This window comes from Bos indicus x Bos taurus, chromosome 14 (genome assembly GCF_003369695.1).
Source record: "Bos indicus x Bos taurus breed Angus x Brahman F1 hybrid chromosome 14, Bos_hybrid_MaternalHap_v2.0, whole genome shotgun sequence".
Taxonomy (NCBI): Eukaryota; Metazoa; Chordata; class Mammalia; order Artiodactyla; family Bovidae; genus Bos; species Bos indicus x Bos taurus.
In genome coordinates, this window is record NC_040089.1 from 57,452,667 (window position 1) to 57,478,741 (window position 26,075).

The 26,075-nt window shown below is 39.5% G+C and overlaps 1 protein-coding gene across 1 annotated transcript in view; it reads left to right on the forward strand.

Annotated features, from left to right (window-relative positions):
- The window catches only part of ANGPT1 (angiopoietin 1), a 302,210-nt gene that overhangs the window by 184,322 nt on the left and 91,813 nt on the right, over positions 1–26,075 (forward strand). Inside the window, exons 2-3 of the mRNA XM_027561317.1 lie at positions 114–269; positions 18,302–18,423. Of these exons, the coding sequence (XP_027417118.1) occupies positions 114–269; positions 18,302–18,423 (278 nt within the window). The remainder of the gene's footprint in view (positions 1–113; positions 270–18,301; positions 18,424–26,075) is intronic.

Sequence of the window (26,075 nt, forward strand, 5' to 3'; positions counted from 1 at the left end):
TGCCAGATGGCTGATTTGCCAGCTGTGTCTTGTTTTGTCATTGTAAATATTACATGCTCCAACCGAAAGGCTTTGCTTATAATGTAGTATGCTTTGCCCTTCATCTCTTGCAGATTGAGAATTACATTGTGGAAAATATGAAGTCGGAGATGGCTCAGATACAGCAGAATGCAGTTCAGAACCACACGGCCACCATGCTCGAGATAGGGACCAGCCTCCTCTCTCAGACCGCAGAGCAGACCAGAAAGCTGACAGATGTTGAGACCCAGGTATGTCGCAGACCCAGAGTTGACAAACTCTTAACTGGAAAGATTTCTTTTTTTTCCTTTAGCTTACTTCATAAACACAGAGCACATTTCAGCACTGAGATTGGGGAAACATATACATTTTTGTTTATTGGTAATAACAACAATGACTGCCTGACATGCTAGGCATGCTCCTCTTGATTTCATGAGAGCTGATATATTTAGCTTTGTATGTTTGCAAAAACAGGACTGGCAAAGCACTTAATCAGCATTTAAATTTCAAATAAACACTGCAACTACCAACTGTGATACGACCTATATCAAACAGAATAAGCGTTTGTGTCAAATCAGTGCCTGTGATGTACATTTTGACCTGTACTCTTTTATCTCAGGTAGTACTCTACCATAATGGCACCTGCAGAGGTTTTGTGCAGTCAGTGGATAGGAAGGATAACCCCAAATGAACTGACCTGGAATGTGTAGATTTTCTTTTTGTCAGCATGATTTTATAATGAAAAGTAAATTAAAACTCTGTCTTCATATGTATGTTCAGATATGTGTGTGTGCTCAGTTGTTCAGTAGTGTCTGACTCTTTGGACTGTGGCCTGCCAGGCTCCTCTGCCCATGGAATATTTCAGGCAGGTTGCCATTTCCTCCTCCAGGAGATCTTCCTGACCCAGGGATCGAACATGTCTCTTGAATCTCCTGCATTAGCAGGTGGATTCTTTTACCACTGTGCCACCTGGGAAGCCCCATATGTACACATATGTATATGTATTATATATTATATATCACCCTACTATGGACAATGACATACTTATGTTCAAGTCAGTAAAATGTCTTTTAACTATCACTGTCACAAGTCTCAGAGAAGGCACTGGCACCCCACTCCAGTACTCGTGCCTGGAAAATCCCATGGGCGGAGGAGCCTGGTAGGCTGCAGTCCATGGGGTCGCTAAGAGTCGGACACGACTGAGCGACTTCACTTTCACTTTTTACTTTCATGCATTGGAGAAGGAAATGGCAACCTGCTCCAGTGTTCTTGCCTGGAGAACCCCAGGGATGGGGGAGCCTGGTGGGCTGCCGTCTATGGGGTCACACAGAGTCAGACATGACTGAAGCGACTTAGCAGTCACAAGTCTACCAAGTCTACTGTCACAGTTTAATGAAAATATTATTTTTGATGACTGGAAGATAATCTCTTGGTCCCCTTTTAGACATGGAAATGGTTAGTCCATTTACCATCTTGAAATCCAGAGAATGATTCTGTCTCAATGAAGTTGATAACTGGAATTGAAGGTGAACTATATTGTGAAAAGATAAACCGAGGCACATTAAACTTTTCAAGAGTTTACTTAAGCAAACATTGATTTAAATTGTGCAGCCCAAAAGTAGCTCTACTACAGGCACAAAGGGGAAGGTTTTTAATATGGAAGATTTAGAAGAAAAGCAAGGAAATTATTTGCTTGGCCATAGCTTAAGCATTTGCCTTATTTAGGAAAGCCTAGTTGGCTGTTTGTGATTGGTTGTTCTTAAGTTTCATTTTCATGGATTTAAGCCCATTGACTCTGGCTTAGATTTAGGTTTGCTTATGTAGGTTACCAAGGCATTAGAGTCATCGCAGTCTGATGGCCTCTAATGTTTAACTTTTAACAATATAAATTCAAAAATAATATGCAATCTTCATTATTATTCAGTTGCTAAGTGGTGTCCAACTCTTTGCAACCCCATGGACTGCAGCATGACAGGCTTCCCTGTCCTCCAACATATAACCTTGTTTCTGTTTTATGTCATTTGTGTTAATGGCATCATAGGTCAAATGTTGATAATTAAAGACAAATAGCAATAATAATTTATATGGACAGGGCATTTTATATTATGCAAACCACTTTCTCATGGACAAATGATACCCATGAAGACTATTTAGAACAGAAAGCTTGAGTGGTTTTCTCATATTGATACAGCTTGTTGTTGTGCAGTAGCTACTGCTGCTGCTGCTAAGTCACTTCAGTTATGTCCGACTCTGTGCAACCCCATAGATGGCAGGCCACCAGGCTCCCCGTCCTTGGGATTCTCCAGGCAAGAACACTGGAGCGGGTTGCCATTTCCTTCTCCAATGCATGAAAGTAAAAAGTGAAAGTGAAGTCGCTCAGTCGTGTCCGACTCTTGGTGACCCCATGGACTGCAGCCTACCAGGCTCCTCCATCCATGGGATTTTCCAGTCAAGAGTACTGGAGTACGTGCCATTCCCTTCTCCGTAGCTAAGCTGTGTCCAATTCTGACCCCGTGGACTGCAGAAAACCTGGCTTTCCTGTCCTTCACTATCTCCTGGAGTTTGCTCAAACTCAAGTCCATTGTGTTAATTATGCCACCCAACCATCTCATCCTCTGTTGATACAGCTAGTGAATTGAGTTTGGTACTCAAACTGAAACATACACATTTCTTTCCTTTTCTGGCCTCCTTGATTAGTAACAATACCTGCATTGGCAGGAGGGTTCTTTACCACTAGCTCCATCTGAGAAGCACCATACATATTCTACTTAAATCTAATTGAAAGTAAAAGTTGCTCAGTCGTGCCTGACTCTATGCAACCCCATGGACTAAAAGTCCATGGAATTCTGTAGGCCAGAATACTGGAGTGGGTAGCCTTTCCCTTCTCCAGGGGATCTTCCCAACCCAGGGATTGAACACAGGTCTCCCACATTGCAGGTGATTCTTTACCAGCTGAGCCACAAGGGAAGCCCAAGAATACTGGAGTGGGTAGCCTATCCCTTCTCCAGCAGATCTTCCCAAACCAGGGCTTAAACTGGGGTCTCCTGCATTGCAGGTGGATTCTTTACCAACTGAGCTATCAGAGAAGTCCTAAAACCTAATTATTCAAGTTCTAATGCAAGGCCAGGTTTACAAAGTGAGTCCTAGATTATTCCTTAATCTCAGTACACTCTATTCTTTTGTCATAAGCATTTATAAACCTTTAGTGCTATCCAGGTATGCTCCCAGGTTTTTCTTCCCTTATTCAGTCTACTTTATTTCACTTTGGTAAGTCTTACTATTCCTAAACTCATTTCAGGTCTCAGTTATTTTAGGAACTCATGCCAATAGTTTTGCAGTGTATTTTAATGCCCTAGCTTTCACATGATGTTGTTATAAAGATAAGTAACTTACTGCTTTTTAGTCTTCTGCTGATCTTCTAGACTTGAACTTAATTAAAGTAGGTAGAACCTTGGAATTATTGCAGTGGTGTTTAAAAGTATTCTTGTGCTCAATAAGCATCATAATGAGAAAAGACAGAGAATGAGTACAATTAAATAACCCTGCTGGTCATGGTGGTGAGACCAGGAACCAATGCCGGGCCTGTTCCTTCCTCCTTAGTTTAGCTTGCAATGTTTTCTTAACTCTGTTACCAGTTCATACCAATATCTCCTCTCTTTCTAGTTCCTCTTCCAAGCGCACAGTGTGAAGGGATTCATTTCAGATATTATTCATGCCTCTTCCTGTAGTGTGAATCTATTTCTGACTTCTTCCTCAGGCCAATTTTGAGTCAATGTACACTAGTAGACAAAAAAAATGTATATTAAAATTCACCTCTAATAATCTGCGCTTACCTCTCTTTAAAGCAATTTTACATATATTCAATTCAGTTCAGTTCAGTCACTCAGTCATGTCTGACTCCTTGGGAACCCATGGACTGCAGCATGCCAGGCCTCCCTGTCCATCACCAACTCACAGAGTTTACTCATGTCCAGTGTCGGTGATGCCATCCAACCAACTCATCCTCTGTTGTCCCCTTCTCCTCCTGCTTCCGATCTTTCCCAGTATCAGGGTCTTTTCAAATGAGTCAGTTCTTCGCATCAGGTGGCCAAAGTATTGGAGTTTCAGCTTCAGCATCAGTCCTTCCAATGAATATTCAGGACTGATCTCCTTTAAGATGAACTGGTTGGATCTCCTTGTATTCCAAGGGACTCTCAGGAGTCTTGTCCAATACCACAGTTCAAAAGCATCAATTCTTCAGTGCTCAGCTTTCTTTTAGTCCAACTCTCACATCCATACATGACTACTGGAAAAACCATAGCTTTGACTAGACAAGCCTTTGTTGGCAAAGTAATGTCTCTACTTTTTAATATGCTGTCTAGGTTGGTTGTAACTTTTCTTCCAAGGAGCAGAACAAACATCTTTTAATTTCATGGCTTCAGTCACCATCTGCAGTGATTTTCGAGCCCCCAAAAATAAAGTCTCTTACTGTTTCCCTATCTATTTGCCATGAAGTGATGGGACCAGATGCCATGATCTTAGTTTTCTGAATATTGAGTTTTAAGCCAACTGTTTCACTGCTGAGTTTTCCAAATTTGCTGGCATATTGAGTGCAGCACTTTCACAGCATCATCTTTTAGGATTTGAAATAGCTCAACTGGAATTCCATCACCTCCACTAGCTTTGTTCATAGTGATGCTTCTTCAGGCCCACTTGACTTCGCATTCCAGGATGTCTGGCTCTAGGTGAGTGATCACACCATTGTGATTATCTGGATAATCAAGATCTTTTTTGTACAGTTCTTCTGTATATTCTTGCCACCTCTTAATATCTTCTGCTTCTGTTAGGTCTGTACCATTTTTGTCCTTTATTGTGCCCATCTTTGCATGAAATGTTCCCATGGTATCTCTCATTTTCTTGAAGAGATCTCTAGTCTTTCCTATTATATTGTTTTCCTCTATTTCTTTGCACTGATCACTGAGGAAGGCTTTCTTATCTCTCCTTTCTAGTCTTTGGAACTCTGTATTTAAATGAGTGTATCTTTCCTTTTCTCCTTTGCCTTTCATTTCTCTTCTATGCACAGCTATTTGCAAGGCCTCCTCAGATAACCATTTTGCCTTTTTGCATTTCTTTTCCTTGGGGGTGGTCTTGATCCCTGTGTCCTGTACAATGTCAGGAACTTTTGTCCATAGATCTTCAGGCGCTCTGCCTATCAGATCTAATCCCTTGAATCTATTTGTTACTTCCATCGTATAATTGTAAGGGATTTGATTTAGGTCATACCTGAATGGTCTAGTGGTTTTCCCTACCTTCTTCAATTTAAGTCTGAATTTGGCAATAAGGAGTTCATGGTCTGTGCCACAGTCAGCTCCCAGTCTTGTTTTTGCTGACTGTGTAGAACTTTTCCATCTTTGGCTGCAAAGAGTATAATCAATCTGTATTAGTTTTTAATTATTTTTAAACAAATATTTAGTGGGGTCGATATTATTACCATCCCTTGTTAAAGATGTGGAAGCTGAAACTCAAGAGAGGTAAAGAAATTGGCCCCAGGTGAAAAAACTTGTGAATATTAGAGGGAAGATTTGAACCCAGATTGTCTGGCATCAGAGTCTACATGCTTTACAGGCTTTCTGTCTGTACTCTCTCTCTCTTGTGATTCCTTTCTCTCTCAGAGGCTACAGATGCAACTGGGGTTCTAGCAGAGGATAAAATGAATTTCAGATAAAGCAAATTAATGTGGATCTAATAGTGGCAACAGAACATTTTCTATAAATGATGAAACTGCTGCTTTTGCTACTGCTGCTGAGGGAACCACCATCTATTGGTGGTTTTTACCCTGTGCCTGCACATCATCTCATGTAACCACTGCTGTCCTTGTCACTTTCTGGCTGTGTAACTATTAATATAAAGAAGTTCTATAGAAACAGTACAATTCTCCTCCAACTTCCAATCATTTATATAGAGCCATAGTTTTAGAAACGTAATTTAATAAAAATTTTAAAGATATATTTTGAATACCTCCTTGATGCAAAATATTTTAATAAGTACCAAATAGAATACAGCGATAAGTAAAGCAGTCTTTATACTCAGTGAGCTTGAGTTAATGTGACAAAAATTTGCTAAACCATTTCTTTCTTGACTTTCCCTTAATTAGCTATGGAGCCTCCCTCACAGTCATAAAATGCATCTTTCCGATCTCTTGCTGGTGAAGAGGTGTAATAGATCAATGGCCCCAGCTGCTGAAATCCATCACTGTGTTAGTACAGAGACCACAATTCTCAGTGGCCCCTTCCAGCCAAGGACGTATTGTGGCAGTGATATTTAGACCCACCCCTGGTAGCTGTAAGATGCCACTGACACATGACTTGGCTCTCCATCATCAGCCTTGCCAAACTTTAGCACAATTCCCTGCATACCAAGACATCCAGTTAGCCTTACTCCTTTCCCTGTCTTCTTCATTGTGGTTAGATCTACATCCCAGTCAGAAGGTGACCATAGTCAACTCTGGCTTTTCCCCAATTTTCTCTCACAGGCATTTCCCCTAATTAATTTCCTGCAGTCTGGTATCTGCTTCTTAGAGGTCACAAACGATCACACCTGTTGTTTGGACTTGACTCATACAGCTGTAAACTTAAAGTAGTTCAGGAACATTTAAACAATGAGCTTGTATGTGTAAGCAAAAATAGGTTTGAAAGAACAGAAAGGTCAGCACTCAGAGTTGAACCACTATCTCTTTAACTTGATGAGAGGATAGCTGAGTAAATATTTAACTTTTTGACTGAATTGAAATGGCAGTAAAATAAATTTGCTAATGAGTCATCCAAGGAAAATACCCTGATAATTAATTTTCTCACAAGGTCTGGAAAAGGGTTTGATAACCCATTAGAAGAGGGCTCAGTCAAATTTGAAATGCCATTTTTCAATGGCATTTTATTTTTGCAAAATAAAGTTTTATATGTTGTATATGGGTGGTTTCTCAATGTTGTTGTTCAGTCATTCAATCGTGTCCGATTCTGTGACCCCATGGACTGCACCACACCAGGCTACCCTATTCATCACCATCTCCCAGAGCTTGGTCAAACTCATGACCATGGAGTCAATGATGCCATCCAACTATCTCATCCTCTGTCGTCCCCTTCTCCTCCTGCCTTAAACCTTTCCCAACAGCAGGGTCTTTTCTAATGAGTTAGCTCTTCGCATCAGGTGGCTAAACTATTGGAGCTTCAGCTTCAGCATCAGTCCTTTCAATTAATATTTAGGACTGATTTACTTTAGGATGGACTGGTTGGATCTCCTTGCAGTCCAAGGGACTCTCCAACACCACAGTTCAAAAGCATCAATTCTTCAGCACTCAGCTGTCTTTACAGTTCAACACTCACATCCATACTTGACTACTGGAAAAACCATAGCTTAGACTAGACAGACCTTTGTTGGCAAAGTAATGTCTCTGCTTTTTAATATGCTGTCTACTGCAAGGAGATCCAACCAGTCCATTCTGAAGGAGATCAGCCCTGGGATTTCTTTGGAAGGACTGATGCTAAAGCTGAAACTCCAGTACTTTGGCCACCTCATGCGAAGAGTTGACTCATTGAAAAAGACTTATGCTGGGAGGGATTGGGGGCAGGAGGAGAAAGGGATGACAGAGGATGAGATGGCTGGATGGCATCACTGACTTGATGGACATGAGTTTGAGTGAACTCTGGGAGCTGGTGATGGACAGGAAGGCCTGGCATGCTGTGATTCATGGGGTCGCAAAGAGTTGGACACGACTGAGCGACTGAACTGACTGAATGAACTAGGTTTGTCATAGCTTCTTTTCCTTAATAAGAGAGCAGAATTGAGTAGTTGCACCAGGGCCTGCTAAGACTAAGATATTTACTATCTGGCTTTCTACAGCAATAGCTGATTAACTCCTGCACCAAGATTCCAACTCATAGAGAGCAAGGATTTTGTCTATCTTGGTCACTACTCTATCCTTAGGATTTAAAATAGTACTCACACAACAGGCTATCAATAAATACATGTTGAATGATTAAATTCACTAATAATAGTCATGTTGTTATTGTTCAGTCTCTCAGTCATGTCTGACTCTGTGACCCCATGAACTGCAGCACGCCAGGCTTTGCTGTCCATCACCAACTCCCAGAACTTGCTCAAACTCACGTCCATTGAGTCGGTGATGCCATTCAAACATCTGGTCCTCTGTTGTCCCCTTTTCCTCCGGCCTTCTATCTTTCACAGCATCAGGGACTTTTCCAATGAATCAGCTCTTTGTATCAGGTGGCCAAAGTAGTGGAGTTTCAGCTGTACCATCAGTCCTTCAAATGCATATTCAGCATTGATTTTCTTTATGATTGACTGGTTTGATCTCCTTGCAGTCCAAGGGACTCTCCAAGAGTCTTCTCCAACACCACAGTTCAAAAGCATCAATTCTTCACTACTCAACCTCTTTCTTGTCCAACTCTCATATCCATTCATGACTACTGAAAAAACCATTGCTTTGACTATACGAATCTTTTTTGGCAAAATAATGTCTCTGCTGTTTAATGTGCTGTCTAGGATGGACTAGCTTTTCATCCAAGGAGCAAGCGAACTTTAATTTCATGGCTGTAGTCACATCCTCAGTGCTTTTGGAGCCCAAGAAAAAGTCTGTCACTTTTTCCATTGTTACCTCATCTCTTTGCCATGAAGTGATGGGACTGGATGCATGATCTTAGTTTTTTGAATGTTCAATTTTAAGCCAGCTTTTTCACTCTCCTTTTTTACCTTCATCAAGAGTCTCTTTAGTTCCTCTTTGATTTCTGCCATAAGGGTGGTGTCATCTACATATAGATTATTGATATATTATTAATAATAATTCTCTAAGATTATCTAATTTTCACAGATTTCCTCAACTTTTTACCAAAAATTTTATTGGCATTTTATTTTTTTATTTTTTTTAATTTAAATTTATTTATTTTAAGTGGAGGCTAATTATTTTACAATATTATATTGGTTTTGCCATACATCAACATGAAGCCACCACGGGTGTACACGTGCTCCCCATCCTGAACCCCCCCTCACCTCCCTCCCTGTACCATCCCTCTGGGTCATCCTAGTGCACCAGCCCCAAGCATCCTGTATCCTGCATCGAACCTGGACTGGCGTTTCATTTCTTATATGATATTATACATGTTTCAATGCCATTCTCCCAAATCATCCCACCCTCTCCCTCTCCCACAGAGTCCAAAAGACTGTTCTATACATCAGTGTCTCTTGCTGTCTCCCATACAGGGTTATCGTTACCATCTTTCTGAATTCCATATATATGCATTAGTATACTATATTGGTGTTTTTCTTTCTGGCTTACTTCACTCTGTATAATCGGCTCCAGTTTCATCCACCTCATTAGAACTGATTCAAATGTATTCTTTTTAATGGCTGAGTAATACTCCATTGTGTACATGTACCACAGCTTTCTTATCCATTCATCTGCTGATGGACATCTAAGTTACTTCCATGTCCTGGCTATTATAAACAGTGCTGCGATGAACTTTATTTTTTACCACTTAATAGTCTCTCTTAATTTGGAGCAATGTTACATTTTTTTTAAATTGAAGTATAGTTGATTTACAATAGTATATAAGTTTCAGGTGTACAGCATAAAGTGAAGTCGCTCAGTCATGGCTGACTCTTTGCGACCCCCATGGGCTGTAGCCTACCAGGCTCCTCTGTCCATGGGATTTTCCAGGCAAGGAAGTCAACATACAGCATAATGATTCACAATTTTTAAAGATTATACTTCATTTGAAGTTATAAATTATCACCTCTATTCCCTGTGTTGTACAGTGTATCATTTTAACATTTATTTTATGTGTGTGTGCACGCTCAGTCGCTTCAGTCATTGTCTGACTCTTTGTGACCCTATGGACTGTGTAGTCCACCAGGCTCTATCCATGGGATTCTCTACTAAGAATACTGGAATGGGTTGTCCTGCCCTTCTCCAGGGGATCTTCCTGACCCAGGGATTGAACCTGGGTCATCTCCTGCGTCGCAGGCACTCTTTACTGCTGAACTACCAGGGAAGATCCATTTGTTTTATATATAATAGTTTGTACTCCTTAGTCCCCTACCCCTATCTTGACCCTTCCTCACTTCCTTCTCCCCACTGGTAACCACTAAATTGTTCTCTATAACTGTGAGTCTGTTTCTTTTTTGTTATATTCACTAGTTTGTTTTTTTAGATTCTTCATATAAGTGATAACATATACTATTTGTCTTTCTGTTTAACTTTTTATTTTTCTTGAGATTTTAAAGGTACTTGGTCAGTTGTTCTGTATAGTGTCTTATATTCTTAATTTGTCTGAATATTTCTTTATGATATGTTTTTAATTTACTTTTCCATCCCCTGTATTTTTTTTAACTGAAAGTTAAGTCTACAGGCTTAATTGGGTTAAGTTGGACATGGTGGTGGGTGTGCTTTGTAGAATTACTAGTCACTTCTTATTTTATCTCATCAGGAGACAGAAATGCCAGCTTGCCACCATCTCGGTAACACTAATTTTAAGTTGGTTAGGGTAAAAAGACCCTATAGTTCTCCATTCCAATTGTCCACTTTCCCCTTGGAAATTAGCAAAAGCCCTGTAGACTGATACATTGTCACACTACCCATCACTGACCAAATAAATTATTTCCTTGATTTTGTAAAATGGTGATCATCTAACTAACTTCTAACTCTCCTTCCATGTATGTATATTAGCCTTCATTCTTCTGTAAAAGTCTAATTGCTGAGTCATCATACCTTGTGTTCTATTTTTTTTTTTTTGAAAAACATAGTTAAAGTAAAGAAAAGAGAATCGTACAGCAAGGCAGATTTTAAAGTTAATATGCCAGTCAAAGGAATTTTTTTATGTGGAATATTTTCCTTTTAAGAAAAGTTAGAGGAACTTAAGTATTAAAGGGAAGCTGGATGAAATTAGCTCACTTTCTTTAAGAAAATCCTAATTTTTATTTTTAAAATTTTGCTTATTTTTTAAAGAAAGAACCGAAATTTTATAGTCTATAAATCCTCAGTTCCAAGTCTTAGATTATTTTTTCTTGTTTCTTTAGTTGCTAAGTCATATCCAACTCTTTGTGACTCCATGGACTGTAGCCCACCAGGCGTCTCTGTTCATGGGATTTACTAGGCAGAAATACTGGAGTGGGTTACCATTTCCTTCTCCAAGGGATCTTCCTGACCCAAGAATTGAACTCATTTCTCCTGCACTGCAGGTGGATTCTTTACCACTGAGCCACCTGGGAAGCCCATATCTTCCTTACTGTATGGTGTATTGTGAAAAATTTATGCTTTGAAATTGTTTCTTGAGGGCTTGTGTTACATACTCTTCACTTTCCCCTTTCCTTCCCGCTTCTGTCCTCTCCTTTCCTCTCGTTCCCCTTTTATGTTTTCCCCTTCTTTCTCTCTTTCTTTCTGATATGTGCTTTTGGAACATGTTTAGGCTAAAGAAGGAAATGTCTTTTGTCATTTTAATGGAACACTCAGATTATTGCTAAGCAGCAAGTTCCATAGACACATAGAAAGAAAGTGGTCAATTTATCATAGTTTCCTGTACAATTCTCTTCAGTTGCCTGCTTTTGAACTTCAGGCCTATTTTAATACATCAAGGGAGAGAGTTGAAATAAAGCAGCTCTTTGATTAAAGTGATGGAGAGAGAAGAAAAGGGATTGCCTTTTGTTTTCAAAATTGGCCTGAGATGACCTAAAGCTTAGCCTGGACATTTGAGATTTGTTCCCCTGTTTCTGCTACATTCAGACACTGCTTTAGATTGGAACTGTTAAAACGGAAGTCCAGCTTGATGCTCACCTGGTCTGTTACTCTGTCTCTGAGCATTACCCAACTTGAAAACTGACTCACTAGCCTTTGGTTAGCATCTAACGAGTAGCTCTGAATGTCCAGGATTCCAGGCCTCATGCTGGGCTCCAGAGGTTTCAAGGGCCTCAGGTGTACTAGTCCTCCCTTTGTGCAGCTGACATCTTCACGGGGCAGAAATGATAGTATATGAGTGAACTGACAGGATGATTTCATTTAAAAAGTAAAACAGGGCCACCTGATCAATGATGTGGGAGCTCCTTTACAGAGACTAGCCAGAACGGGCCTCCTTAGACAAGACTTGAATTATAAGAATAAATCACCCATGCATCTGGGAATGGATGGACATTCTAGGCAGGGGAAACTGCAAAGACCCTGAGGTGGAGATTAATTTGGCATGTTGGGGTAGCAGTAAGAAGGCCAGTGTGATTGGGGCATAATGATCAGGGAAGAGAGTGGAAAAGAAGTGAGATCTGAGAAGCAGTCAGGGTCCTGATCACATAGGACCTTGAAAGTTAGGCTGAGAACTCTGGAATTTGTTCTGATTTTAAAGGGAAGTCACAAGCATATTTAACAGAGGACATGACATCTGATTTGTGTTTTTTAGAAGAGCACTCTGGTTGCTATGTAGCACAGGGACTGGAAGTAGGACAACATAGAGAAAAATTAGGGGCTGTAGTGTCTCCAGACTTAGATATAGGCAACTTAATTTTCAATTTTTGATGGTTCCATTTTGTTCTCAATGTTTTCTCATGTTCTTCTCAGACATGAAGACCAAATTCTGTCCTCTGTAAAATGAAAATTTTGGTATTTGAGAATATTAGGAAGTATGATCAGAGACTACAGAGAATAAAGGAAAAAACAGATTTTAATGGCATATGATATGCTTGACTTAATGAGACAATGAATGCATTCATTTAATAAATATTGAGGGTCCTGTCTATGCCAAGCACTGTCCTAAATCTCACCAAAAAATATAGCTGTTTCATCCCCTAGTTAATTATTTCCTAAATTTTCATTCTTGTTAATAAACAAACAGAAAACTCACCCAAAGATATGTTTCAGTTCAGTTCAGTTCAGTTCAGTTGCTCATCCTGACTCTTTGCGACCCCATGAATTGCAGCATGCCAGGCCTCCCTGTCCATCACCAACTCCCAGAGTTCACTCAAATTCACGTCCATGGAGTCAGTGATGCATCCAGCCATCTCATCCTCTGTCATCCCCTTCTCCTCCTGCCCCCAATCCCTCCCAGCATCAGAGTCTTTTCCAATGAGTCAACTCTTCGCATGAGGTAGCCAAAGTACTGGAGTTTCAGCTTTAGCATCATTCCTTCCAAAGAACACCCGGACTGATCTCCTTTAGAATGAACTGGTTGGATCTCCTTGCAGTTCAAGGGACTCTCAAGAGTCTTCTCCAACACCACAGTTCAAAAGCATCAATTCTTCAGCGCTCAGCTGTCTTCACAGTCCAACTCTCACATCCATACATGACTACTGGAAAAACCATAGCCTTGACTAGACAGACCTTTGTTGGCAAACTAATGTCTCTGCTTTTCAAAATGCTATCTAGGTTGGTCATAACCTTCCTTCCAAGGAGTAAGCGTCTTTCAATTTAATGGCTGCAATCACCATCTGCAGTGATTTTGGAACCCCTCAAAATAAAGTCCGACACTGTTTCCACTGTTTCCCCATCTATTTGCCGTAAAGTGATGGGACCATATGCCATGACCTTAGTTTTCTGAATGTTGAGCTTTAAGCCAACTTTTTCACTCTCCTCTTTCACTTTCATCAAGAGGCTTTTTAGCTCCTCTTCACTTTCTGCCATAAGGGTGGTGTCATCTGCATATCTGAGGTGATTGGTATTTCTCCCGGCAATCTTGATTCCAGCTTGTGCTTCTTCCAGCCCAGCGTTTCTCATGATGTACTCTGCATATAAGTTAAATGCAATCTGAAAAACAACAGAATGATCTCTGTTCGTTTCCAAGGCAAACCATTCAATATCACAGTAATCCAAGTCTATGCCCCAACCAGTAACGCTGAAGAAGCTGAGGTTGGATGGTTCTATGAAGACCTACAAGACCTTTTAGAACTAAGACCCAAAAAAGATGTCCTTTTCATTATATGGGACTGGAATGCAAAAGTAGGAAGTCAAGAAACACCTGGAGTAACAGGCAAATTTGGCCTTGGAATATGGAATGAAGCAAGGCAAAAGCTAATAGAGTTTTGCCAAGAGAATGCACTGGTCATAGCAAACACCCTCTTCGAACAACAGAAGAGAAGACTCTGCACATGGACCAGATGGTCAACACCAAAATCAGATTGATTATATTCTTTGCAGCCAAAGATGAAGAAGCTCTACACAGTCAGCAAAAACAAGACTGGGGGTATGACCTAAATCAAATTCCTTATGATTATACAGTGGAAGTGAGAAATAGATTTAAGGGACTAGATCTGATAGAGTGCCTGATGAACCATGGACAGAGGTTCATGACATTTTACAGGAGACAGGGATCAAGACCATCCCCATGGAAAAGAAATGCAAAAAAGCAAAATGGCTGTTGGAGGAGGCCTTACAAATAGCTGTGAAAAGAAGAGAAGCAAAAAGCAAAGGAGAAAAGGAAAGATATAAGCATCTGAATGCAGAGTTCCAGAGAATAGCAAGAAGAGATAAGAAAGCCTTCCTCAGCGATCAGTGCAAAGAAATAGAGGAAAACAACAGAATTGGAAAGACTAGAGATCTCTTCAAGATATGTTTAATAGTTTAAAATTATATCTTGTGTGTCCCTAATCTTTATATTCTCTACAGTTTTTTCCTCTGGGCTGCTTTTAGCTCTGTCTTCAAAGCATAGGTTCTCCTGCTCCTGTTTTCTCTCAGATGAAACAATTTAGGATGGGAAATACTTTTTTAAACACAAATATGAATTTCAATTAGTAGTAGTAACTTTTAGACTAGCTTTCAGATCTGTAATCAATATGATAATTGTATAGATAAATTATAGTCGCTTAAAACTTTTTTAAAGCCCAAATGCCCCACCTTAGTGTTCTCTTCTCTAACCCCTTCAGCAGGGCTGGGACTGGGGTGAAAGCAATGAGATCAAGTTATGCAAGACTGAATCATACATTTGTGGGGGCATATCCTATCTTTAGTTTAAAATGATATTCTGTTTCATGTGGATATTTTTTACATTAATTTTTATCTTTCAAAGTATTGCATTCAAATATTACTTGATTATTGAGTTTTTGGCTTAAATCTTACACCTTAAATCTTAACACCTGAGGCAGTTGCCTCTCTCATCTCACCTAGTCCCTATTCTGCTTCCCTGCCAATATATCCTCTTCACCTACAATCTCTCCATTAGTCCAAGCCCCAGCCCTGATCATGTCAGGATATTTTGAAAAGGCTTTTTCTGTGTGATTCTTATATAATTACAGGTTTAAACCTGCTACAGAAAAAGAAGAAAGTTTTACTGGTGTCATTTTTAGAGGAGGACCCTTTAGATTGATATTGACCCTCCAGAAGGTTTCCCAGGTCCTTTTCAACAAGTGTTCTAAAAAAGGTACCATGGTTATAAAAGTTCTCAAACAACTTAAGGAGTTTTAAAATTAATAGTACTTTCTTCCTTGTCCTTTTTAACCTCTGTTAAAGAAGGATGAGAAAGGGTCAGGACCAGGGCATTGGCACAGCTTGAAGTCATCATCTAGAACAGGAATGTATGTTGTTTGTTCAGAGGATGGGTAGGTTTGCATTCATGGCTCAGAGTCATGTTATATTAAAGCCTGACTAGCAGCATGCGTCTTTGTGATTCAAGATGAGGTGAACATTTAGAGTTTCTGGAGGACCCCATGTATGCAGTTGAAAAATAACTAACAGTCAGTCTTCAGTGCAATCTGGGTTCCTGGTTACTTCATCTCCTCAGATAAGATCCAGGATAGTTTGAGTCCCCCTCTTCTTGGTACAGTATCTGGGTTCAAAACCCAGTTCTTCCCTTGGTTCCTGTGTGGATTCTGGCTTCTTTCTGAACCTCAGTTTCTTCATTTATAAATTGATAATAATAATTCCTCTTACTAATTCACTGGGTACCCATGTCTATGAAATGATGATACTAGAAGGACTGGCATAAACTAACATAAGCAGTTCAGTTCAGTTGCTCAGTCGTGTCCAACTCTTTGTGACCCCATGAATCGCAGCACGCCAGGCCTCCCTGTCCATCACCATCTCCTGGAGTTCACTCAAACTCATGTCCATCAAGTCAGTGAAGCCATCCAGCCATCTCATCCTCTGTTGTCCGATTCTCCTCCTGCCCCCAATCCCTCCCAGCAGCAGAGTCTTTTCCAATGAGTCAACTCTTCGCATGAGGTAGCCAAAGTACTGGAGTTTCAGCTTTAGCATCATTCCTTCCAAAGAATACCCAGGACTGATCTCCTTTGGGATGGACTGGTTGGATCTCCTTGCAGTCCAAGGGACTCTCAAGAGTCTTCTCCAACATCACAGTTCAAAAGCATCAATTCTTCGGCCCTCAGCCTTCTTCACAGTCCAACTCTCGCATCCATACATGACCACAGGAAAAATCATAGCTTTGACTAGACAGACCTTTGTTGGCAAAGTAATGTCTCTGCTTTTCAATATGCTATCTAGGTTGGTCATAGCTTTTCTTCCAAGGAGTACTGCTAAGTCACTTCAGTCGTGTCCGACTCTGGGCGACCCCAGAGACGCCAGCCCACCAGGCTCCCCCGTCCCTGGAATTCTCCAGGCAAGAACACTGGAGTGGGTTGCCATTTCCTTCTCCAATGCATGAAAGTGAAAAGTGAAAGTGAAGTCGCTCAATCTTGTTTGACTCTTAGCGACCCCATGGACTGCAGCCTACCAGGCTCCTCCATCCATGGGATTTTCCAGGCAAGAGTACTGGCGTGGGGTGCCATTGCTTTCTCCGTCCAAGGAGTAAGCGTCTTTTTTTTTTTTTTTTTAAACTTTACAATATTGTATTAGTTTTGACAAATATCGAAATGAATCCGCCACAGGTATACCTGTGTTCCCCATCCTGAACTCTCCTCCCTCCTCCCTCCTCATACCCTCCCTCTGGGTCATCCCAGTGCACCAGCCCCAAGCATCCAGTATCGTGCATCGAACCTGGACTGGCGACTCGTTTCATACATGATATTATACATGTTTCAATGTCATTCTCCCAAATTTCCCCACCCTCTCCCTCTCCCACAGAGTCCATAAGACTGATCTATATATCAGTGTCTCTTTTGCTGTCTCGTACACAGGGTTATTGTTACCATCTTTCTAAATTCCATATATATGCGTTAGTATACTGTATTGGTGTTTTTCTTTCTGGCTTACTTCACTCTGTAAGCGTCTTTTAATTTCATGGCTGCAATCACCATATGAAGTGATTTTGGAACCCCCAAAATTAAAGTCTGACACTGTTTCCCCATCTATTTGCCATGAAGTGATGGGACCAGATGCCATGACCTTAGTTTTCTGAATGTTGAGCTTTAAGCCAACTTTTTCACTCTCCTCTTTCACTTTCATCAAGAGGCTTTTTAGTTCCTCTTCACTTTCTCCCATAAGTGTGGTGTCATCTGCATATCTGAGGTGATTGGTATTTCTCCTGGCAATCTTGATTCCAGCTTGTGCTTCTTCCAGCCCAGCATTTCTCATGATGTACTCTGCATAGAAGTTAAATAAGCAGGGTGACAATATACAGCCTTGACGTACTCCTTTTGCTATTTGGAACCAGTCTGTTGTTCCATGTCCAGTTCTAACTGTTGCTTCCTGACCTGCATATAGGTTTCTCAGGAGCAGGTCAGGTGGTCTGGTATTCCCATCTCTTTCAGAATTTCCACAGTTTATTGTGATCCACACAGTCAAAGGCTTTTGCCTAGTCAATAAAGCAGAAATAGATGTTTTTCTGGAACTCTCTAATGTGATAAGTGTTTAGTAAATTGTGCTCATGAATCTGTCTAAACTGTATCATGAGATGTTTGTACATTTCTAATCAATTTTTGCTAGGTGATGGGACAAGTAAGATATGTTTTACATGCCTATTAGTTATTCTTAGTTATATACAGTACCTAAGACCTTGTAGTAACAATTATCTTGTACTTGTAAATATTGGAGATATATATACACATACATATAAGGCAGCTAGCACAGTGGGCTATCCTAGGGATTGTGGTGGTGGTATTTTAGTTGCTAAGTCATGTAGGGATTGAGGACATGAAAATTTAAATATGAAAATGGTTTTAACAACTCAGTTTTCTCATTCAGTTGCAGTTCAGTCTTGAACAAATATAATGTTTGAGACATGTAAAGCATTTTTTAGTAGAATGTAGACCATTTTATTATCCTAGAGAAATATTATTTGAAAAGAAAACACAGCTAAATAAAAAACCCAAAATAATAATTTTGACTCTTTGTGAAGATTTAAAAGTTTTTATCTTTTATCTTAAGGTACTAAATCAAACATCTCGACTTGAAATACAACTGCTGGAGAATTCATTATCAACCTACAAGCTAGAGAAACAACTTCTTCAACAGACAAATGAAATCTTAAAGATTCATGAGAAAAACAGGTGAGGGTTGTTGTATTGCAAAAATATGAACATATGTACTTATATCCTCCACCTTCTGCCACCTCTTAAGATGGATGTAATTTGAAAAAAATACAGAGGCAAATTAATTTTTAATATAAAAAGAAATGAGAGTCTAAGGTGACTATAGCAAGTATGGCAAAAATAAGATTAATACTATAGCTTTCACTCTTGAAATATTTGCTTTTTATAACTTTTAACACTAATTTATCTAATATTCTGTTGTTCAAATCTTACTATATCCACAAAAAATAATTCTATGACCAAATTTGGTAACAGAAAATATTAAGTTTCAGTAGAACCAAAATCTATAGTGATAATGAAAAAAATAGAGCCTCTGAAACTCTAAATTGAATTATCACTTTATCTGCCCTCAACCATTTACAGACCTACAAGATGGTTGAATTCAGAGTTCTTGCACTAGAGAGAAGCACATTTTCTTTTCAGAAAATTACTTCCCTATCAAACTGGTTCAAGAGCTGTCTCCCCTCACCCCCCATTTAAGGTCATTAACTCTGAACATAATACATTTCTTTGGTTAGCTCTATAGACAAATTGATAAAAAGGGATTAGATCTGATAGACAGAGTAACTGAAGATCTATGGACAGAGGTTCCTGACATCGTACAGGAGGAAGTGATCAAGACCATCCCCAAGGAAAAGAAATGCAAAAAGGCAAAACGGTTGTGTGAAGAGGCCTTACAAATAGCTGAGAAAAGAAGAGAAGCTAAAGGGAAAGGACAAAAGGAAAGATATACCCATTTGAATGCAGAGTTCCAAAGAATAGCAAGGAGAGATAAAGCCTTCCTCAGTGATCAATGCAAAGAAACAGAGGAAACAATAGAATGGGAAAGACTAGAGATCTCTTCAAGAATATTAGAGATACCAAGGGAACATGTCATGCAAAGATGGGCACAATAAAGGACAGAAATGGTATAGACCTAACACAAGCAGAAGATATTAAGAAGAGGTGGCAAGAATACACAGAAGAACTGTACAAAAAAGATCTTGATTACCCAGATAATCATGATGTTGTGATCACTCACCTAGAGCCAGACATCCTGGAATGTGAAGTCAAGTGGGCCTCAGGAAGCATCACTATGAACAAAGCTAGTGGAGGTGATGGAATTCCAGTTGAGCTATTTCAAATCCTAAAAGATGATGCTGTGAAAGTGCTGCACTCAATATGCCAGCAAATTTGGAAAACTCAGCAGTGGCCACAGGACTGGAAAAGGTCAGTTTTCATTCCAATCCCAAAGAAAGGCAATGCCAAAGAATGTTCAAACTATTGCAAAATTACACTTACCTCACACGATAGCAAAATACTGCTCAAAATTCTCCAAGCCAGGCTTCAACAGTACATGAACTGTGAACTTCCAGGTGTTGAAGCTGGATTTAGAAAAGGCAAAGAAACCAGAGATCAAATTGCCAACATCTGTTGGATCATTGGAAAAATAAGAGAGTTCCAGAAAAATATCTACTTCTGCTTTAGAGACTATGCCAAAGCCTTTGACTGTGTGGATCACAACAAACTCTGGAAAATTCTTCAAGAGATGGGAATACCAGACCACCTGACCTGCCTCCTGAGATATCTATATGCAGATCAAGAAGCAACAGTTATAACTGGACATGGAAAAAGAGACTGAGTCCAAATAGGGAAAGGAATATGTCAAGGCTGTATATTGTCCCCCTGCTTATTTAACTTATATGCAGAGTGCATCATGTGAAATGCCAGGCTGGATGAAGCACAAACTGGAATCAAGATTGCTGGAGAAATATCAATAACTTCAGATATGCAAATGATACCACCCTTATGGCAGAAGCAAAGAAGAACTAAAGAGCCTCTTGATGAAAGTGAAAGAGGAAAGTGAAAAAGTGAGCTTAAAACTCAACATTCAGAAAACTAAGATCATGGCATCCGGTCCCATCACTTCATGGCAAATAGATGGGGAAACAACGAAAACAGTGACAGACTTTATTTTGGGGGGCTCCGAAATCACTGCAGATGGTGATTGCAGCCATGAAATTAAAAGACTCTTGCTCCTTGGAAGAAAACTTATGACCAATGTAGACAACATATTGGAGAAGGCAATTGCATCCCACTCCAGTACTCTTGCCTGGAAAATCCCATAGATGGAGGAGCCTGGTGGGCTGCAGTCCATGGGGTCACGAAGAGTCGGACATGACTGAGTGACTTCACTTTCACTTTTCACTTTAATGCATTAGAGAAGGAAATGGCAGCCCACTCTAGTGTTCTTGCCTGGAGAGTCCCAGGGATGGAGGAGCCTGGTAGGCTGCCGTCTATGGGGTCGCACAGAGTTGAACACGACTGAAGTGACTTAGCAGCAGCAGCAGACAGTATATTAAAAAGCAGAGACAGTACTTTGCCAACAGAGGTCCATCTAGTCAAAGCTCTGATTTTTCCAGTAGTCTTGTATGGATGTGAGAGTTGGACTGTAAAGAAAGCTGAGTGCCAAAGAACTGATGCTTTTGAAGTCTGGTTAGAGAAGACTTGAGATTTCCTTGGAGTACAAGGAAATCCAGCCAGTCCATCCTAAAGGAAATCAGTCCTGAATATTCATTGGAATAACTGATGCTGAAACTGAAACTTCAATACTTTGGCCACCTGATGCTAAGAACTGACTCATTAGAAAAGACCCTGAGGCTGGGAAAGATTGAAGGCAGGAGAAGGGGATGACAGAGGATGAGATGGTTGAATGGCATCACCGACATGATAGACATGAATTTGAGTAGGCTCCGGGAGTTGTTGATGGACAGAGAAGCCTGGCATGCTGCAGTTGGGATTGCAAAGAATCAAACACAACTGAGTGACTGAATTGACTGAACTGATAGATATATTTTATAAACAATTAATCATCTCAGGTAAGTGAAATGGGTCTTACAGATCTTGCAACCAGGATGATTTATAAACTCATTATTTTGAAATTACTAACATTCATGATGGACAATTCAGTCAAAATGCTGTCTGTAAGACAAATATATTTTATATTAACTGTATTTTCTTCTGGATATTTGGACAGCTTGAAGAAGTTTCAGTTCTTATGTATTATTTGATTTAAAGATCATTGTGTTTCTACAAACTAGTTCAATACCACTGTCTTGGTGGAACAGGAGTTTCCACCATATTCCAAACCAAAAAAACACCTACAATGAACTTCTAGTTCTCCTCTTCACCTTATAGATGAGGAAACAGACTCAGTGGAAGTGAGTGATCTATCCAAGGTCACACAGCTTCCGGTGGCACAACTGGGAACGTAATCCATGTTCTTTGTTCCTAGTCCTATCTTTTCCACTGTGGCACATTCTCACAATACCATCTGCAACCTAGAAGGAATTCCCAACTTTATGCTAAGTGTAGACTTTAATGACAATGATTATAATTAAACTTTTACATGAAGAAGATAAACATGACTTTGGTATAGAGTCCAAATGGGGTCACTCCATGCTCTATGACTTGTATTTCTAAGTTCTACATTCATTTATCTTTGTACTGTGTCATAGGGTAAACTGTGTAACTATAAATAAACTCAATAGGACTTGACCCTGAACTAGTTGCATGATGAAATGTTCTGGAATTGAAAATCCTGTTTAAAAGTACCAAAACCTCACTGCAGATTCACAGTAACCAGAGACATACATGTGACAGGTATACTTGACTGCACCTATCCCTTGATTTAGGGTCCTACCATGCTTTAACTTTGTTACTAAAAGCACACCTCATTTATAATCATGTTTCAAGATGCTATTGTGAAAGATTTGTCTTTGAATGAAGAAGTAAAATAATGACAGTTTTGCCTTATTTTTAGGTTGTTTTTAGAATTCTATAAATAACACACATTTACTGTAGAAAATGAGAAATTTCAGAAGAAAATTAAAAACCATGACCCCATCACATTGAGAGAGCTTCATATGTTGCTGTAAAAAAAAACATAAATATATTTTCTTAAAAAGTTGTATCATGCTGTACACACTGTTTTGCAGCCTTCTTCGGAGATTCCTCTAGTATAATTCTTAAAAACTACATATTATTTCATTTTATAGATGTATCCTAGGGTGGTTTTGATTTATCTCGCATTAAGTGTGTTACCACACGTGGTTTCTTTGTTTAGAAAGAAAGTCATCAACATGAATTTAAGCTATTCAGTCCTCCACCTGCTGACATGCATGTCGTCTCTTTGTCCGTATCTAACACTGTAGCTGTCAGGATACTTTAAAGAAACTGGGAAGCCTGAAAGGGCTCACCCTTTCCTACAAAATGAAATGACTTTCCTAAGTGTCACTTGTACTCAGCTCTTTCCATCTCTCCTTGTCTCTCTCTTCTCTTTCCCTCCCTCCTGCTCAGAGTCATCCTTTCTCTTTTTTCCTTCTTTTTTCAAGATTATAGCAGTTCCATTTTCTAGCAGTACAAGCATTTCAAAATGTATTCAAGGATTTAGGTTTTAGCTTGAAATTCATTTCTGTGCACATGCTGTAAAAAATTTACATGCATTGACCCTCAAGTGTGATGTTGCTGCACATGTGGCTCCTGGGGGTATTTTTCTATCAAAGTGCTGAATCTTCTAGCATTTCTATATCTCTATAATTAGCTGTGTCTTCTGTTGATGGATCCATGTGTGCAATGGAGTGTTGGTGGGACATCTATTCTTAAACCAAGTATATTCTTCCACAAACCACTTCGAAAAAAAGTGTTTTTCTTTATACAAGCCAGAAATACGTATTTGTGATACACAGCATACTTTCCCTGTTATGTTTATTGTTATTATTTATTTTTGTATGTGAAATGGAATTGGAGAAACTCTGCCAAGGTCTTTCTAGAACAACGAAGAAATGTGCCCCCCCCCAACACCATTTAAGTGGATCAAAGGTCAAGGTCAAGCACAAAGCTGTTTATATATTTTTAAATAGTTTATTGATCATTCCTCCTATTCCTTAAATGAATCTTAATACTCAAATGCAACAAGAAGCTATTTCTACATCGAAGCATCTCTGAAATGTAAGAACACATGCCATTAGTTGGCCAGGTCTGGTTTGGATCAGCTAATACACTTTGCAAAGGGGATTATCTAAATTAAGCTTTGCTTCCTCCCCAAGGAATGTCAGAAGTTGTGTCTGGGTATGTGACTTACTAGTTTTGAGTATGATGGAGCTTCAGCTGCCAAGTCAGTGAGCCCTTCAAAGAGCCCACCACTTCTTTGGCAGAACATGGAGGAATATTTTATAGACAGGATTATACTACACAGTCATGCTGAGAGGTCCTGCTGATCTGCATCCAGACAAACTGACTGCATCATTTGTGGGATTGAAAATAGAAGGCTGGCCGCATTCGACTCACTTCTTTCTCCCCTGAATGGTGAAAGGCACAAAGCAGGAGCAGGATTAACGACACTTGCTCTGGTGTTTGTTTACCTAACAGTCTAGAGGGGGGCGACTCCAGGAAGCTTCCAGTTTGCAATTTTTAGAATTTTTTTTTTTTTGATTGGATGCTGTCCTAATCTCAATACTTGGTTTTGTTCCTTACCTCAAGGAGATAGCACTTAGAAGTAAGAGATCAGTAGCTGCTCATATAATTGAAATTATGCAACCAAAAACTCAAGAAATGGGAAGCATTAATATTTACCACAAACACAAGGTTGGTATTGACAAACTGAGAGATGTAATTGTCAACTTATTTTTTATTGGATTCCTCCAGTATGTTTCCTGCCACTTCTGCTCAAAAAAATAAAGAGTAAGACTGGGAAAGATGTCATAATGCAAATTCCTTCAGCTGAATCAAATATGTAACTGCATCTTTTGGTGTAAAGATACGGTCAGCTGACCAGATTTTAAGACACTTGATCTCTGACTTAATCCCAGTTGTTTCCAAGGTTGGAACATAGCCAAGCAAAAAGAAAAATAAAAAAAATCTAGAAGAAATTCTTTGGCCTCACCAGGGTACACGGAAGGATAAATCAGCTGTGTACTCCATGTGTAGGAAGATGGAACCCTTGAGCTTTCTTGTTCAAACTTGTATCAAATATGCAGAATGAAGGAAACTCTTCCATAAGACTGTTTAAAGTGAAACTACACAAGTGGTGGTCATTCTGACAGTTTCAGAAAAATTCTTTACTGCCTACCTATCTAATATCAGGCAGGTGAGCATATGAGCTAGGTGCTTTACCTAACTACTGCTAATACTCCAACTAATCCTCCAAAGTGTTTATCATCATTTTTATTTTATATTAAGTGAGTTGGACTATAAAGAAAGCTGAATGCTGAAGAATTGATGCTTTTGAATTGTGGTGCTGGAGAAGACTCTTGAGAGTCCCTTGGACTGCAAGGAGATCCAACCAGTCCATCCTAAAGGAGATCAGTCCTGGGTGTTCATTGGAAGGACTGATGTTGAAGCTGAAACTACAATATTTTGGCCACCTGAGGCTAAGAGCTGACTCATTTGAAAAGACCCTGATGCTGGGGAAAATTGAGGGCAGAAGGAGAAGGGGACGACAGAGGATGAGATGGTTGGATGGCATCACCGACTCAATGGACATGGGTTTGGGTGAACCCCGGGAGTTGGTGATGGACAGGGAGGCCTGGCGTGCTGCAGTCCATGGGGTCACAGAGAGTCGGACACGACTGAGTGACTGAACTGAACTGCACTGAAAGTTTCAAGAGGTCAGGTAACTTGCTCGGGACCAAACAGCTGATATATTGCAAAATTAGGGTTCAAGTCCGTGATGATTCTCTGTCTTAATTATTATAAAAATGTGTTCGCAATGTGATGCAGCCTGAAGATTAATTGATGTGGTTGTCAAGTTATCCTCTTAGCATAATAAAATACAAATTTGAAGAAAGGAATAGGAATTGGTTTTGGCCTATATATAGATCATTATTTATTCCTTCTAATATTAGAGTAGGCAGTATAACTATTTTACCTTGGGAATTCACTGAACCTATTTGACAAGCTTCATCTGTCTTTTAGATAGAGTTTATGGAAAGTTATTGAGTTAATTTTAAGTGATTGAAATATGCCTAATTTCATGATACTAAATTGTAACTTTCTAACAAATTACTGTAATTGAATAGTGAAGTATTGATTTTTAAATCAGTTAAAACTGTCTTTCTAATTAAAGTTATCCTCCATCTGATAAGTTCTTTATAAAATACTGAAGTAAAATCGCAACTCATCAGTCACTGTTGATACTGCCAATTCCATCTCCTAAATATTTTTCCAATTGGTCTTGTTTTTTCTATTTACTCTTACTCTGTTTCTTGGGCCAAAATCCCATTAATTTTTGTCTCAGCCATTGCAGTGACCTCTTTGCATGGCTTAATGCCTTAAACTTTTCAAATCTATCATCCAGAAGTCTGCCAAAGTCTTCTTTCTAAAATTCAAGTCACATTATTTTCCCCATTTTTTTCTTTAGATCTCCACATGTACTAGTTCAGCTCAACCTCTAAATCTCTAGAGAGCATATGCCCAACCCTCGTCTGATTCTCTGTAATGGACTGAGTAAAGTTGTCAAGTACTTTAGCATGAAACATGGTCCATGATCATTAATATCCTAATTTTATAGCCTTACTTTTGAAGTCTTTTTATATTTTAGAAGCATGGTCTAATAACTAAGAGCAGGAGCT